The sequence below is a fragment of the Pleurodeles waltl genome, chromosome 6, assembly GCF_031143425.1.
Source record: "Pleurodeles waltl isolate 20211129_DDA chromosome 6, aPleWal1.hap1.20221129, whole genome shotgun sequence".
In the NCBI taxonomy this organism is placed as follows: domain Eukaryota; kingdom Metazoa; phylum Chordata; class Amphibia; order Caudata; family Salamandridae; genus Pleurodeles; species Pleurodeles waltl.
The window spans coordinates 835,560,588-835,575,541 of record NC_090445.1 but is presented as its reverse complement, the minus strand read 5'-3'; the positions used below and the strand labels follow the sequence as shown (position 1 = coordinate 835,575,541).

At 43.5% G+C, this 14,954-nt stretch overlaps 1 protein-coding gene across 2 annotated transcripts in view; it reads right to left on the bottom strand.

The window, feature by feature from the left end:
• SFXN3 (sideroflexin 3) overlaps nucleotides 1-14,954 on the bottom strand; it is a 223,764-nt gene that overhangs the window by 105,718 nt on the left and 103,092 nt on the right. For both annotated transcript variants that reach the window (XM_069239538.1, XM_069239539.1), the window contains 2 exons: nucleotides 10,964-11,062; nucleotides 7,070-7,145 (listed from right to left, as the gene is read on the bottom strand). In XM_069239538.1, coding sequence (XP_069095639.1) covers nucleotides 7,070-7,145; nucleotides 10,964-11,062 — 175 coding nt within the window. The remainder of the gene's footprint in view (nucleotides 1-7,069; nucleotides 7,146-10,963; nucleotides 11,063-14,954) is intronic.

The following is a 14,954-nucleotide window of genomic DNA, read 5'->3' as shown; positions in this document are numbered from 1 at the left end:
TTTATATCCCATTTGCGCCAAATTTCCTCCATATTTATATTTTGACGTTAGACTAGTCTAACGGCAAAATATTGGAGTTTGCACCATTTTTCATATGTGTGAAACTACCTTGTGTCAATGAGATGCAAGGAAGGCGTTCCCATGTAAAAAAGAATTGCTAACCCTATAACCCCATATTTATTCCCTTGTCCTAAAATGACGCATGGGTCAGACTAGGCGTTAAGGGACCTGTGAACCCATTTCCATGGTTAAACACCATGGAATGGGTCCACAAGTGCTCTCCTCAAGCTCCAGGAACACCCCCACGCACACCAGAGGATGGGCGACCCCATCCCAGGTAAGTAGGGTAAGTATAGGTAAGTATTTTGTTTTAAATTAAAGTGCCATCAGGGACCCAACTTGGGGCCTCCTGCATGGCACAACGGGCAATGGCCATGCCAGGGGACCCTCGTCCCCTGTGCTGGCCACTGGGGTGGTGGGCATAACTACAGTCTTTTCTAACACAGGAGTCATGTGGTATGGATGGTTTTGCACCAAAAAAAGACACTACGCTGGTTAGAGTCACCTTTTTTACTCTAACCAGCCTAACGTAATTTTTTGGTGCAAAACCCCCTTCTCCCATACCGCCAGACCCACCCGGCTAACGTCATTTTTTTACGCTAGCCCCACTTTGCACTGGCTTATGCCATTCCATAAATATGGCGCCCGGTTGGTGTTCAGGAATGGTGCAAGCCGGTGCTAAACATTTTGGTGCAAAACTGCGTTAGTCTAGTTTTGCAACAAAAAGTATAAATATACCCCGTAGTGTCTTGCATGCTTTCTTGCATGTTTTAGAACGGAACCATTCAGGCTACCTGAGGACTCTGTATCACTGTGACAGAACTGCTGGAATAAAATGTAAAGAAAACTTAGTTTAGAATGTGGGAATTCACAGGTACACACACAGTAATAAAGTTGTTTGATTTACAGCTCGATGTGTGGTCTAGGTATTTGGCGGGTACCACGCTGGGAAGGACACTAAACAAGGTATTCTATTAAATTGTACGATGATTAGTGTTATGCTGATATATAATCATACCAACATTAGTCAAGACCCAGCACTTCACTCCATAGTGGAAATTATATTGTTTTTCATTTAAGATATGTAAGTGCAAATTGTGCAATAGAGAAGTGCAGACGATGCTGTACCAGAGAGGGTGAATATATACACGAGTGATACAAAATACACTGTGCATATGTCTGGTTATTAAAAGTTTGGAGCACAGTTTTTGTTGGAGGATTATATTAATTAATATATTCCATCCATGTGATTCTGTAAGCAGGAAACGGGGTATCAACATTTTGAGTTTGACCCAATCTCAACTGTAGGGTCACATCAGGACCAATGTCATTTGTCTAATGCTCCCATGACATTGGAAGTAATCAGTACAAATAGCCAGGAACAACCTCCCAAAGAACACATCTCTCCAGAAATTAATGTTAGTACAAAATCCATCAAGTCTGCCTGTTCACTGCTGAATGAGATGGCAGAGACAGTGGTGTAGAGCTGCACACATCCCGGATTAACTTGCGGCATCCATTTGAAGGTGATTTTGATGGATTTTGTTCTGACATACAAACTGGCGCATACAACATCAAGATGAAGCTGTTTATACACGTTTTCCATGGCACGTAAAACATAAACTACATTAAATTAGTATCTGGTGAGGTCCGTCTCCGCACACTACATTCTATCGTGTTCAGTAGATCGCATCAACATTTCTGATCATGACCAAGTTATTATGGAATTATGTTGTTGGTGGACATGGTGGTCTAGGTTGACCTGCAGAAGTCGTTTAACCCTGACTTCACCCAAAATGGTGCTTATGATGCTAGTAAGACAGTTAGATGGGATGCAGTCCAGGCAGTCCTCAGAGATACCTTGAATGTTGCTTCTGCGCGCAGCAAAAGAAATAAAGCTGCCCCGTGGCAATCTAAACAGATGCCTATCGCTCTTGAAGAAGATGTGCAAGCTTACACTGTACCAGAAATTGTGGAGAGATACTGGAGCACTTAAAGTACAAGTCCAAGCCCTAACCATGGGCAAAGCAGAGTACACGTTGCTCCAAAACAAACAAAGAGTGTCACTGAAACTACATATTTGGGACAATAGGAAAAATAAAAGATGCTGGTAGGTGGGGAGGTGTAAGGGGTAAAGAAAGCTTTCACATTTATTTTGAGAGTGCCTTAAACTCCAAGCTTTTTGAAAGCGGGTCCTTTGAAGGTAGGTGAAATATTTAAGGCCTATAGCCACTGAGGTCATCCTTCTGAGGATTCCAATGACAGAAGTCCTCCTGTTTTCTTTGTGAAGCGGGAATAGGTGGAGCAGGTGATACTAGCGGCAAACTAGCTGAAAGCATAAAACTGGGAAAAGGTGCTGTATGCCACCATGTGGAGCCATCAAATCTGGAACCAAATGGGAATGGATAAGTTGACCCTGCCACTACATAACAGAGAGGCAGCTTTTGCAGCAGGCTGGGGGACCATCTTCAAACACCTTGCCTCTGACTTTAAGGCGTCATTCTTCCCTTGCTACCTCAAGGCTATAAGGGTGATCCCAGAAGTCCTTTCTCAGTTACAGAAAGTCCTTAAAGTGACTGTTCTGCCGACAGGGCAGATTATGTCATGCCCACACAAACAAACAGTGAATTAGACACCCAATTCTAGCTGCAACTGTTACTCTTTACTGTATACACTGCAAGATCCAGACTTACAGGTTGGAGGTATTGCGGGAGGGTGTTGTGAATTTTTGTATGCTCTCTCTATTTTTTAATCCTCAACTGCTTACAAAAATGGAACCACATGCTCACAAAACTGGGGGAAACTACATATATATGTTGAAAACTTCTAAGAAAATATTGAAACCACAAAATAATATTGGAAAAGTTTGTAAAGTAAACAAAAAAACAGCTTTAACCCCTCAGGTGCAGTGGACGAGGTGGTTACGTCTGCTGCCGTAGCGCTCAAGCGCCAGCGACGTAACCACCTCATCCAGCAATGGGCCCCTGGGGGAAGTGCTAGAGCTCCCCCAGAGGGCCTCGCACCCCTCTCACATGGGCAGGATAGAAGGGGGAATTGCATTCTCTTTCACCCCAGCCCCACACGAACCCACCAGTGATGTCTGATGACGTCAGCACGTGATCGCGTGCTGACCTCATCAGAGATCGCCTCCCATCGAGATCCGAGGAGAAACTGATTATCTTCTCCTCGGTACGGGGGAAGGGGAGGCCAGAGAGGCATGCAAAGGGAAGGAAAGGCTTTTCCTTCCCTTTTCATGTCTCTCTGAACATTCCTGCAGCACGATCACATAGCAATCGTGCTGCAGGAATGCCACTAGACACGAGGGATGATTGTTTTTTTTTGTTTTGCTCCCATAAGGGGAGCGACCCCTTGGGCAAGGGTCGCTCATCTGAGGGGGGGGGGTCAAATTGTTTTTAGGCCATTTCTGCCCCACTTGGGGGCAGATCAGCCTATTTTTATTAAGCCAATCTGCCCCTAAGGGGAGCAGAAACCACTAGACACCAGAGATTTTGTTTTTTTGTGCCAATTTAAAAAAATAGGAGCGAACACTAAGGCAAGGGTCACTCCCCTGGGAGGCACATTTATTTAATTTAAGGCCATTTCTGCCCCAAGGGGTCAAAAACCCCTTGGCACCAGGGATTTTTTTTTTATTTTGCGACAATTTCAAAAAAGATGAGGGGGGCAAATGTATTTAAGGCCATATCTGCCTACCTTGGGGACAGATCATCCTATTTTTCTTCAGACAATCTGCCCCCAAGGGGGGCAGAAGCCACTAGACACAAAAGATTTTTTTTGCACCAATTCCACGCAAGGGGAGCGACCACTTAGGCAAGCGTCACTTTCCTAGAGGGCAAATTTATTTTAGCCTATTTCTGCCCCCCAGGAGCAGATCGGCCTATTTTTGTAAGGGGGCCTGAGAGCCCACCAGACACCAGGGAAGATTTTTTTTCAAAAAAAGAGGGTAGGTGTATGGCCATACCCCCACTCCAAATAAATGGGGACAAAGTTGTTTGGCCCACTGGTGGGCAGATGGGGCAATTACTCATGATCCACTCCCCGGGGGGCAGAAATCCTACTAGATGCCAGGGAATAATAAAAATATATAGTGGGGTGGTGGCTACCAACCAGTATGGGCACCCTAACTGAAGGGGGTAACAGTCTTTCAGCTCTCCCCCGCACACTAAAACATCTTATTCCATCTTATATTTGATTATTTTGGGTTTTGGTTTTACATTTGGGTCATGAGAGCTTGTCTAACTCTCAAAATCGTCCCACTTGGGATGGTGAGGGCTTCACTTTTTGGACTTTGGGACGCTGCCATGTAGAAAAATCTATGAGACCTAGACACATCTGAAAACTAAACCTCTGAGTGAGTCCAGGGTGGTCTGCTTCACAAGCACCACGCACCATTTTCTTACCTACAATGCCCTCCAAACCTCCAACTTTGCTAGAAATCACACATTTTTACCACATTTTTGTGACAGAACATTCTGAAATCTGTAGGAATCCACAAAATTCCTACCACCCAGCATTGTTGCAGCTATACCGATAAAAATTCTGCCCCACTTGTCAGCCTAAAAAAGGTTTTTTTCCAAACTGCCCTTTTGGACCCACTTTGGTTCCCCCTCATTTTCTACATGTTTTTGGCTCTTCCCTGTCACAGGCACTTGGCCCACCTACACAAGTGTGGTATAATTTTTACCTGGAGACTGAGGGGAATGCTGGGTGGTATGAAATTTGCGCTGGTATGGTGATCCCATACAGAAATGTGAGAAAAATGAAATGTTTTAGCTAAATTTGAGGTCTGCTGAGGGTTCCAGGTAAGAAAACACTGGGGGATCCAAGGAAGTCACACCTCCCTGCACTCCCTCGGGTGTCTAGTTTTCAGAAGTGTTTGGGTTTGGTAGGTTTCCCTATATGGCTGCTGAGCCCAGGACGGCAAACGCAGGTGCCCCCTCCGCAAAAACAGGTAGTTTTTTATTTGATCATTCTGATGTGTCCACATAGTGTTTTAGGGCATTTCTTTTCGCGGGCACTGGTCTACCCACATAAGTGAGGTACCATTTTTATCGAGAGACATGGGGGAACGCTGGTTGGAAGGAAATTTATGGCTCCTCTCAGATTCCAGAACTTTTTATCACCAAAATGAGAGGAAAAGGTGTTTTTCTGCCACATTTTCAGGTTTGCAAAGGATTCTGGGTAACAGAACCTGGTGGGAGCCCCACAAGTCACCCCATCCTGGATTCCCCTAGGTGTCTACTTTTCAAATATGCACAGGTTTCATAGGTTTTCCTAGGTGCCGGCTCAGCTAGAGGCCAAAATCCACAGATAGGCACTTTGTAAAAAAACAGGTCTGTTTTCTATGGGAAAATGTGATGTGTCCACGTTGTGTTTTAGGGCATTTCCTGTTGCGGGCACTAGGCTTACCCATACAAGTGAGGTACCATTTTTATAGGGAGTTGTGGGAACGTTGGGTGGAAGGAAAGTTGTGGCTCCTCTCAGATTCCAGAACTTTCGATCACCGAAATGTGAGGGAAAAGATTTTTGGGGGCCAAATTTTGAGGTTTGCAAAGGATTCTGGGTAACAGAACGTGCTGAGAGCCCAACAAGTCACGCCATTCTGGATTCCCCTAGGTGTCTAGTTTTAAAAAATGCACAGGTTTGGTAGGTTTCCCTGGGTGCCGGCTGAGCTAGAGGCCAAAATCCAGAGCTAGGCACTTTCCTAAAAACACGTCAAAGTTCAATGTAAAAATGTGATGTGTCCATGTTGCGTTTCCTGTCGCGAGCATTAGGCCTACCCACACATGTGAGGTAGCATTTGTATTGGGAGACTTGGGGGAACACAGAATAGCAGAACAAGTGTTATTGCCCCTTGTCTTTCTCTACATTTTTTTCTTTCCAAATGTAAGACAGTGTGTAAAAAAGACGTTTATTTGAGAAATGCCCTATAATTCACATGCTAGTATGGGCACCCCGGAATTCAGAAATGTGCAAATAACCACTGCTTTTCAACATCTTATTGTGTGCCCATTTTGGAAATACAAAGCTTTCCTTGATACCTACTTTTCACTCTTTATATTTCACCAAATGAATTTCTGTATACCCGGTATACAATGAAAACACATTGCAAGGTGCAGCTCTTTTATTGGCTCTGGGTACCTAGGGTTCTTGATGAACCTACAAGCCCAATATATCCTCGCAACCAGACGACTCCAGGAGACATAAAAATATATTACTTTTGAAAATCTGACATCGCAGTGAAAAGTTACAGAGTAAAACATGGAGAAAAATGTCTTTTTTTTCACCTCAATTTCAATATTCTTTTTATTTCAGGTGTGATTTTCTATAGGAAAACCCTGTAGGATCTACAAAAAAATGACCCCTTGCTGAATTCAGAATTTTGTCTACTTTTCAGAAATGTTTAGATGTCCGGAATCCAGCACTGGTTTCACACCCGTTTCTGTCACTAACTGGAAGATGGCTGAAAGCACAAAAAATAGTAAAAATGGGGTATCTCCCAGTAAAATGCCAAACTTGTGTTGATAAATGTGATTTTCTGATCCAAGTCTGCCTGTTCCTGAAAGCAGGGAAGACTGTGATTTTAGCACAACAACCCCTTTGTTGATGTCATTTTCAGGGAAAAAACAATAAGCCTTCTTCTGCAGCCCTTTTTCCAATTTTTTATTTTTTAAATACATTTTTGCTGTATTTAGCCTAAATTATTGGTCACCTCCACAAACTCTGGGTACCTCTAGAATCCCTAGGATGTTGGAAAAAAGGACGCAAATTTGGCGTGGGTAGGTTAAGTGGACAAAAAGTTATGAGAGGCTAAGCGCAAACTGCCCCAAATAGCCAAAAAAGGTCTGGCACCTCAGGGGGTGAAAGGCCTGGCAGCAAAGGGGTTAATAATTGCTAGACCACGTGTAATACGAATTCATTAAGTTAAGGATGAAGCTTAACCATTATGTAAACATAGATTTCGCACAACTTAAAAAATATTATATTTTACCTGGGTTAGGGCCTTCAACCCGAGTGCAGTGACCACAGCACCAGTGGTTGCACTTACATACGCTGCTCCCAGTTGCCTGCAAAAGATGCAAAACAAAAGTCACACTTCCCAACTTATATTAGGATATACTTATTAACAGACAAAGAAACCTGCATAGTGTTGCTGGTATAATTGTGATTAGCCACAAAGCAGCCCCTCCACTGTCTACAAGATGTGGTTAGTTTCTGGCATAGTATTGAATCCATGCTAGATAAACAAAAATGGGTCCCACTGTATTGCCCAACCAAATGCTCTTGATTTAATAAGAGAACGAACACCGTCTACCCAGTGATACAACCACACGGTCATGCTAAGCAGTTCGGTCTCCCTTAATGTACAACAATATTGAACCCAGCCCTTTCTAAAAGTGTACCATGTTTAGTTTACTTTCTTCTGCCTCTTTCCCACACCCAGCGCAATTCCCTTCCCAACTGCTCATCTCCACTTCAGATTAAGAGCCCCCTCTCCAAAGGTAACTCAATTTCAGTGCACCCCAGAGGGTGACTATTTCTCTACCACTAGCTGAAATATGTTGTCAGCATTAACCCACTACAGAACTTTGTCCCCTTGTTCCCAAATGCACTCCACAGTTAAGGCTCCCAGTGGGAGTTTACTGTTTTTTGTGTAGGCTTTACACTCTACAAAAATTGCTCATATAATTTAGCGAACTACCAAATCTCTGGGTAAAAGCTAGACCTATCACTAAGGTTGCCCTCATCTTTTTTGGTCTCACTTGACACCATAGATGTCTGTGAGACATATTGTTACCGATTCTTTTTTTTTTAAACTTTATTTATTACAGTTTGCAAGGGAAAACAAAAAAACACATGCTACAAATTACAAAACAATAACTGGCATTCCAAGAAGACGTGAGGGTGGAGGGGTCAGAATGGGGAGAGTGAGGAAATAGCCAAAAAAGGGGCAACTCCCCGTGGTAGGTAGATGGAATGTACAAAATAGCACTACACAGTAGGATTATAAAACAATGCCCGTTAACAGACTAAGGGGGTTATTCTAACTTTGGAGGAGTGTTAATCCGTCCCAAAAGTGACGGTAAAGTGACGGATATACCACCAGCCGTATTACGAGTTCCATAGGATATAATGGACTCGTAATACGGCTGGTGGTAAATCCGTCACTTTTCCGTCACTTTTGGGACGGATTAACACCTCCTCCAAAGTTAGAATAACCCCCTAAATATACTACAGATCCTAAAAAAGGGAAAGAGACATCAATTCTCATCATCGTGGTCCATAACAGAGTCGAATGTTAGGAGATAATCTCTGAGTGGCTGCCATGTGTCCTTTGGCCTGGAGGTAGCACAATGGCAGTGAAGCGCCGCAGGCCGAGAGGTATCAGCTTAACATGACCCAGAGGAGCCATTAAGGACCTGGGTCAAGTGTCTGCTCCAACTTGTGAGATAATGTGGAAAACATATCCTCCCAAAATGATTTTATCACTGTATGTTCCCATGATAGGTGTGCAAAGTCAGCCTGGTCAATTTTCCATTTTGGGCAGTGATGTGGTCTCGCTGGGTCAAGCTTGGCCGGGGCCTTTAGGATTGTGTACGCTTGGTGAAGATAATTATAGCGTAGTGGTTTGTTGCGATGATTACTGGGGACCTGCTTGGTTTGTGTACAGCAGTAATACCAGGTTTTGTCTGGCACGGAGTGTCTAAAATCACGTTCCCAGGCAGCTCTTGACTTCTCTGCTCAAGTGGGCTGCAGCTCTAAAGATGTGTGGTAGAGTATGGATATTAAACAGCAGTCATCTGGGGTGGAGATTACTAATGTGAGGGGAGGAAACTCCTTAGGTTCCTCAGGGTACGCAGGTGTGGTATCTCGCAGCGTGCTGTGGAGTCGGTGAAAGACAAAGCTGTCCATACATGTGATGTTGCCCCCCTCTGCCAAAGTGGAGCTGGGTTTATGGGTACCATTGACAAACAGATCCCCCACCTATGCGCAGCTGGTGTGAAATAATGTGTTGTACCACACATTCTCCAGTGAGCAGGAGTTATGGGTTAGTCGCAAGGGGTATTGTGGAGATTACAGATTCTCCCAGCCCAGGCAGTGCCGAAGTTTGAACCAGGCCTAACAAGTGGTAGATAGTGTCTGTATTTCAGAGGGGCTCTGCAGCAGCCCTAGAGGGAGAATGGAGGCAAGGGGAAGATTGGGCACTTGAGCTTTCTCAGGTTTGAGATATGGTAACCTGGCGTCCAGATGATACCAAAAATAAGCAAAATGGGATTGAGCCACCAAATGGTATAATTGTAGGTCAGAAACCCCAAAGATGTCTGGTTCTTAGGGGAGTGTCAGTGTGTCCCATCGAATACAAGGTCTACGGCCAGCCCAGACAAGACAAGATGTGTTAAGAGCCCCTGCATTGGTGCAAAAAAAGCTTTTGGTCAGAGCACTGCGAATATTTGAAAAAAGGTTCAGGAATTGTGGTAGGACCACCATTTTGAGAATGATAATTCACCTGGCCATGGCTAATGGTAATTGAATCCAGTATTCTATTTGAGTGGCAAGTTTATCTATAGCAGGGCCATAACTGCAGCAGTTCACCTCAGACTTATCTCTATGTAAGCAAATACAGAGATATTTGGGGGAATCCGTGCACCATTGCAGGGGATAGTGAAGGATGCAAGGTTCTGTGGCTTCTGTTAATGGAAACAGCTCTGATTTTTTCCAGTTAATTGACACTCTGAAAAAAAGGTCCAAAAGCATATCACTTTACGGATGGGTGGGTGGGGGAGGGGCATTGGTAGGTGGGTCACATACGAAAAGCAATGTATCATCCGCGTATAATGACGCAAACAGCGGGCCATGTTGAAATCGTAGGCCCCTGGCCAGGTGTCTCTCCGGCAAATGCCTAACAAGGGGGTCTGTGGCAATTATAAATAAGAGAGGACAGATTGGACAGCCCTCCTGTGTGACTCTTGTGAAGTGAAAGACCTTGAAGAGCATGCCATTCACTTTCAGGCAGCTACAGGATCTTTATTGAGTAACATAATGAGGTCCTGGAAGCCACTGGGAATTCAGAGTTTAATCAATGTGGCACGGAGAAATGACCACTCAAGGGAGTCAAATGCTTTATCAGCGTCTAGTCAGGCAACTACAGCAGGAGTGGTGGCTAGATCCGATTTAACACAGCAAAAACAGTGCAGAGGATGATTGATGTGGAGCGGTGTGGGACAAAACCAGACTGCATGGGAGAGATCACACGATCCATTAAGAGGGATTGCCATGTGGCTATTACTTTGTCCAATATTTTGTTTTCATGGTTGAGAAGCAATAGCTGCCTGTAGTAGGTGCAGAGATAGGCTTTTCTTAACGATTCCCTCAAATGTATATAGAGTGGTATTCAGCTCCACCCAGAGGCATATGACTCTCAACTCATACTTCTGGCTGTTTAGTACATCAGTCTATCTTCCAGGAAATGCTTTAACTGGAATGCATAGGGGACTATTTGAGATTGGAAAACACTCTTAAACATCACACTGTTTGACATACACATTTCTTTATCCCTTACATGCATTCTATACAGAAATAAATAATTTGCTACTTTTTTCTAGCAGTGGCAAACCCAGTAGGACACTTGGGCAGGTTTTGGTGTGATAAACAGCATTTATGCGTACAGTACAAGAAAACAGCATTTGTGCATGCCTGTGCTTACATACGTTGGTGCATTAAATACAGAACACATTGGCTTTGCCACTGTATTTTCTTTACGGCCAAACTCCACTCTCTGCCTGAGATGATGTTCGCTTGAGCTTGGTCAGATGGCAAGGTTTACGCACATAATCCAGACACACACAGTCTATTCACAAAAAGACTAGTAAAAAAACTTCCTTACTGCACTGTGATAGGTGCATCTCCGCTCCTATTGGAATAGTTCACTATCGCATTGAAAGACTGGTTCACCCACTGCCAAAATACCACAGCCGGAGTTGTTCTGTGGAGATGAAAGATAGTACAACCAACCTTATTTTTGTTCCCAAAATGTTCATCAGCTCGTGAAATAAAGGTACATCCAATTTTGAAAGAACTTCAGTATTAATTTTTAATGCAAATTCTCCTCATTGCACCTAGTGTTTGGGCATGCCTTTTACTTTGGTGCAAATAGCTCAAGAAAACACAACCCAGATTTGTTTGTAATCCTAATTGCCTGTGCAAAGAAGTCACTCTAGATGTCTGTCTTCACACAACACAGTTTATTGAAAAAGTCAAGACCCTACTAAGCAGAGTCACAGTGCATGTGCTCTGGTCACAAAATGGTATATGTACACTTATTTTCACCCATCTATTTAACTTCCCTCTAAGTCCACTGGAAAGGTTGCCAAAGGTATAAGTATCACATGGAAAGTTAAATGTAATATGTGAGGAGCAGCGTGTATTTATTTATATGGCAAGAAATATGTCTGTAGGGAGCACAACGGTGCTCTAGATTGACTTCTGTGTAAAGACACTGCAGTGACACGTGGCAGTGAAAAATGCCATTACTATGGAGAAAAAGTATATTTTTAATGTGTGCCATGTAAGCCACAGGGCAGGGTGCCAATATGTTTAAAAAATAGGGCATACTCCACATTGAAATGAAACCCCAAACCTGGTTCACTTTGTAGGCCTTACTAGACTTTTCCATGAGTAAACTAAAGTGTGATTGAAATTTTAATGTCCTTTTTCCACTTATGAAAACGCTAGAAAAATGCTTCGAAGTAATGTTTTACTTAGCTTTTAAAATTTGGTTTAATGGCGAAATATTTTTTTTACAACTTAAACAGAAAAGTAACTTTATAAAAATATACTTTAGGCTGCCTTGGCTACAACTGGCTTGAATCTAGTTCTGCCACTGCTCACACCCCAGCACTAGAATTCACATCCTTTGCCTTGGAGTTAACAATTTTGGCTCAAATGGTAATGGTCGGCCTCTGAGCACAGGAAGGCAATGGGTGTTAACCTCTGACCATGTAGAAGAGGTTAGCTCTCTGGGAGCAGACAGAACAAAGGTCAGCTTTAGCACAATCTCTTTTGACATGGAGATGCTACAGAGGGCCTCTTCTATTTATTCACATGACCCTTTTGACAGCCAGCTTCCAGTCACAATAAAAGGAAAACTAATTTTGGCCCTGTCAGTGGGAGGGGAGCTCATCTAAATAGGGGATTTGCTTAGGAGATTAAGACAGTCCTGCCTGGTGGGAACTAGGTTTTGTCATCTAGAAACAGAGGCTCCCAGGTAGTTTGCATTATCCCAAACAGCAAAGGCTGCAAAACAGGTGGGTGGACTTCAAGAAAATAGTTAGGGTTGGGTAGTTAAATTTCTCTAATCCCTAGTTAGTGCACGTTATAAATCAGACACCTCAACCATCACTTTCTCTGAACATTCCTTGACCTGGGTAGACCCCATCTGAATACGGCCACGCTGCAAAAAGACACCTGACTTCTGACTCCTGCTGGAGGAAGAGGACTCAGTCTAGAACTCTAGGACACCTAAATCCTGTTACACCAGGGACAGGAAACAGCTCTCCAAGGGTCAAGTGGCTGGCCTCCTGTTTACCTGCTTCAGGGACATATAAAGCAGAATGATTCCTGCCTCTGATAAGGCCCAACTGACTAAAGAGGCCTAAAGTCTGCAGGTGGCCCAGCTGGAGGATTTCTGGTGTCTGGAAGCCTGCACTGAGGAGCTAGAGGATGCGGGGGGACAAGAAAACTCTTTCCTAGCAGCTGGAGACAAAGGGCCTAAATACAAGTATGGCGGTCCATAGGACCACTGTACGAGCTGCGGCGGTCAAACAGCCAGATTATGATCTGCTGCCACCGCCAGGATCAGAGATCCCGAAGGGTTGGCGGCGGTGAAAGTTGTGGTCAGCCATGGCAGGACCGAGTTTGGCACCGCTGTGCTGATCATGTCTTTCCCTTCTGCCAGCTTTTCCATGGCGAGGTCCTCGACATGAAAAGGCTGGCAGAAAGGCAGAGTTGCCCCCCTGGAATGCACACTGTCTGCTATGGCTGCTATGGCAGACAGTGCACATTCCGAGGAAGCTGGGGGCACTGTCTGTGCAACGGCATTGGCCTCGACTCCCTGAGGGAGCAAAGGTCCATGCCGCTGCACTGTTTCTGCCGATCAGCCCAGTGGAAATATTGTAATAAAACGGTGGTGAGGCCGCCAGCCTGACGGCCGTCTCCCCACCACCGTATCTGAGTTCACGTGGTTCAACCGGCGAAATCAGAATTAGGCCCAAAGTCTGAAGATAAGACCTTTGATCGGGACGAACCACTTTACTTATTCGACACCAACCGCATTGCGGCCTCCTTAATCAGGGCCTAGGTCCCAGTTAACCATGAATAGTGACTTCTTATTGATGCTTTACATTTTTGCACAATAACCCTTGGTGCATTTGCTATAAGCTTCATTCAAAATTCATATCTCCAGATCCTCTTTACTCATTTTTAAGATCTTGAGGTTATTTTGCTCATTAAATTGTTCTCCATTATTCTAAATTGAATTGGGGTATTTACTGTGTTGTGTTGTTTACTTTGTTTACTTTATCGTTGTTAGTACTGCTTAGGCCACTGTTACCAGGGTTTGAGCAGAGATTCCCTTAGAGCTGTGTTTTGACATAACCAGAGATTTATTAAGTGGGTAGGGGTACCAAACTCCAAAGTTTATAACCCCATTTCTGACATTCCTGAAACCATAGTCAGATTGGACACGTCCGTTGACTATTTGCACAACAAAACCAGCAATAAATGAATGAGGGTGCATATTGTGCCACATACTGAACAACAGTTGCATAGTACTACTTCAAGACATGAAAATATTGGTGGCCTGCCTTGGGAAACACCTAGTTCACAGCCTTGAACAAGTGATGACAACTGATGGAAGTGGTTATATTGAATGCACATTCTGACATACAGGCAAAAAAAAACACCACTTGTTTGTATTACTGTTTTAAAGCATTTTTCTAAAATTTCTGAACACAGTTAAGCAGTATAACTGAGCAGTATAATTTGCCTGTAATACCCACATCACTTCCCTGTAATATAGCATAGTTCAACGTGAAATGAACCTTAACAGCATAAAAGGTTTACAGAATGCCTCAAATCCACAAGTTTGCAGTTTGAGATTAATTTGAAATATTTGGAAATGACGCTGGAGTAGCTAAAATCATCGTAGGAGCCACAGGACTTATGCTTCAAATAAGGAACAAAATACGTGAGAGGATTGACTAAATAATATGGCAACAAAAGTTAAATTATGTAGCATACGCATCACAATATGTGCAGCTTTATAATGTTATGTAGTTATTTTACCTCACATGCATTCCTGGGCAAAGACTTCATCTCATCAGTACCAGATTAAGACTTGACTACAGCAATCAGCAATTGAATAGTGATTGTTTAACCTTTGCAAAGGATGACCCATTGAATGGCAACATACATGGCTCCTTTTTAGTTACTTTGTTTCCATTTGGGCTAGAACCAATGTTTTTAATTGAAATCTACAAAATATGCAGCGAATGGTTAACAGATTGTCATCCTCCCCACTACCCTTTGATCTCTACAAGGTTATCACACTTCCTGCTGATGGTCTTGGAGACAGATTGTCATGAGCCGCCTCGCTCGTTGTCGAACTTGGATACTCTAAGCAGAGGTAGATGGTAACAGCCAATAAAATGGTTCTAATGGTGGGAGGGACCAATACTGAGACTTTCTCCAATTTGATTTAGGCTATCCAAAAGAGGGAGAAACCTTAATTTTGTTTTAAAAAATGTCGATTGACACTAATGTTGTCTAAAAATATTATGATGCCAAAAATATCATAGGGTAGACAACTGCAAGTAAGA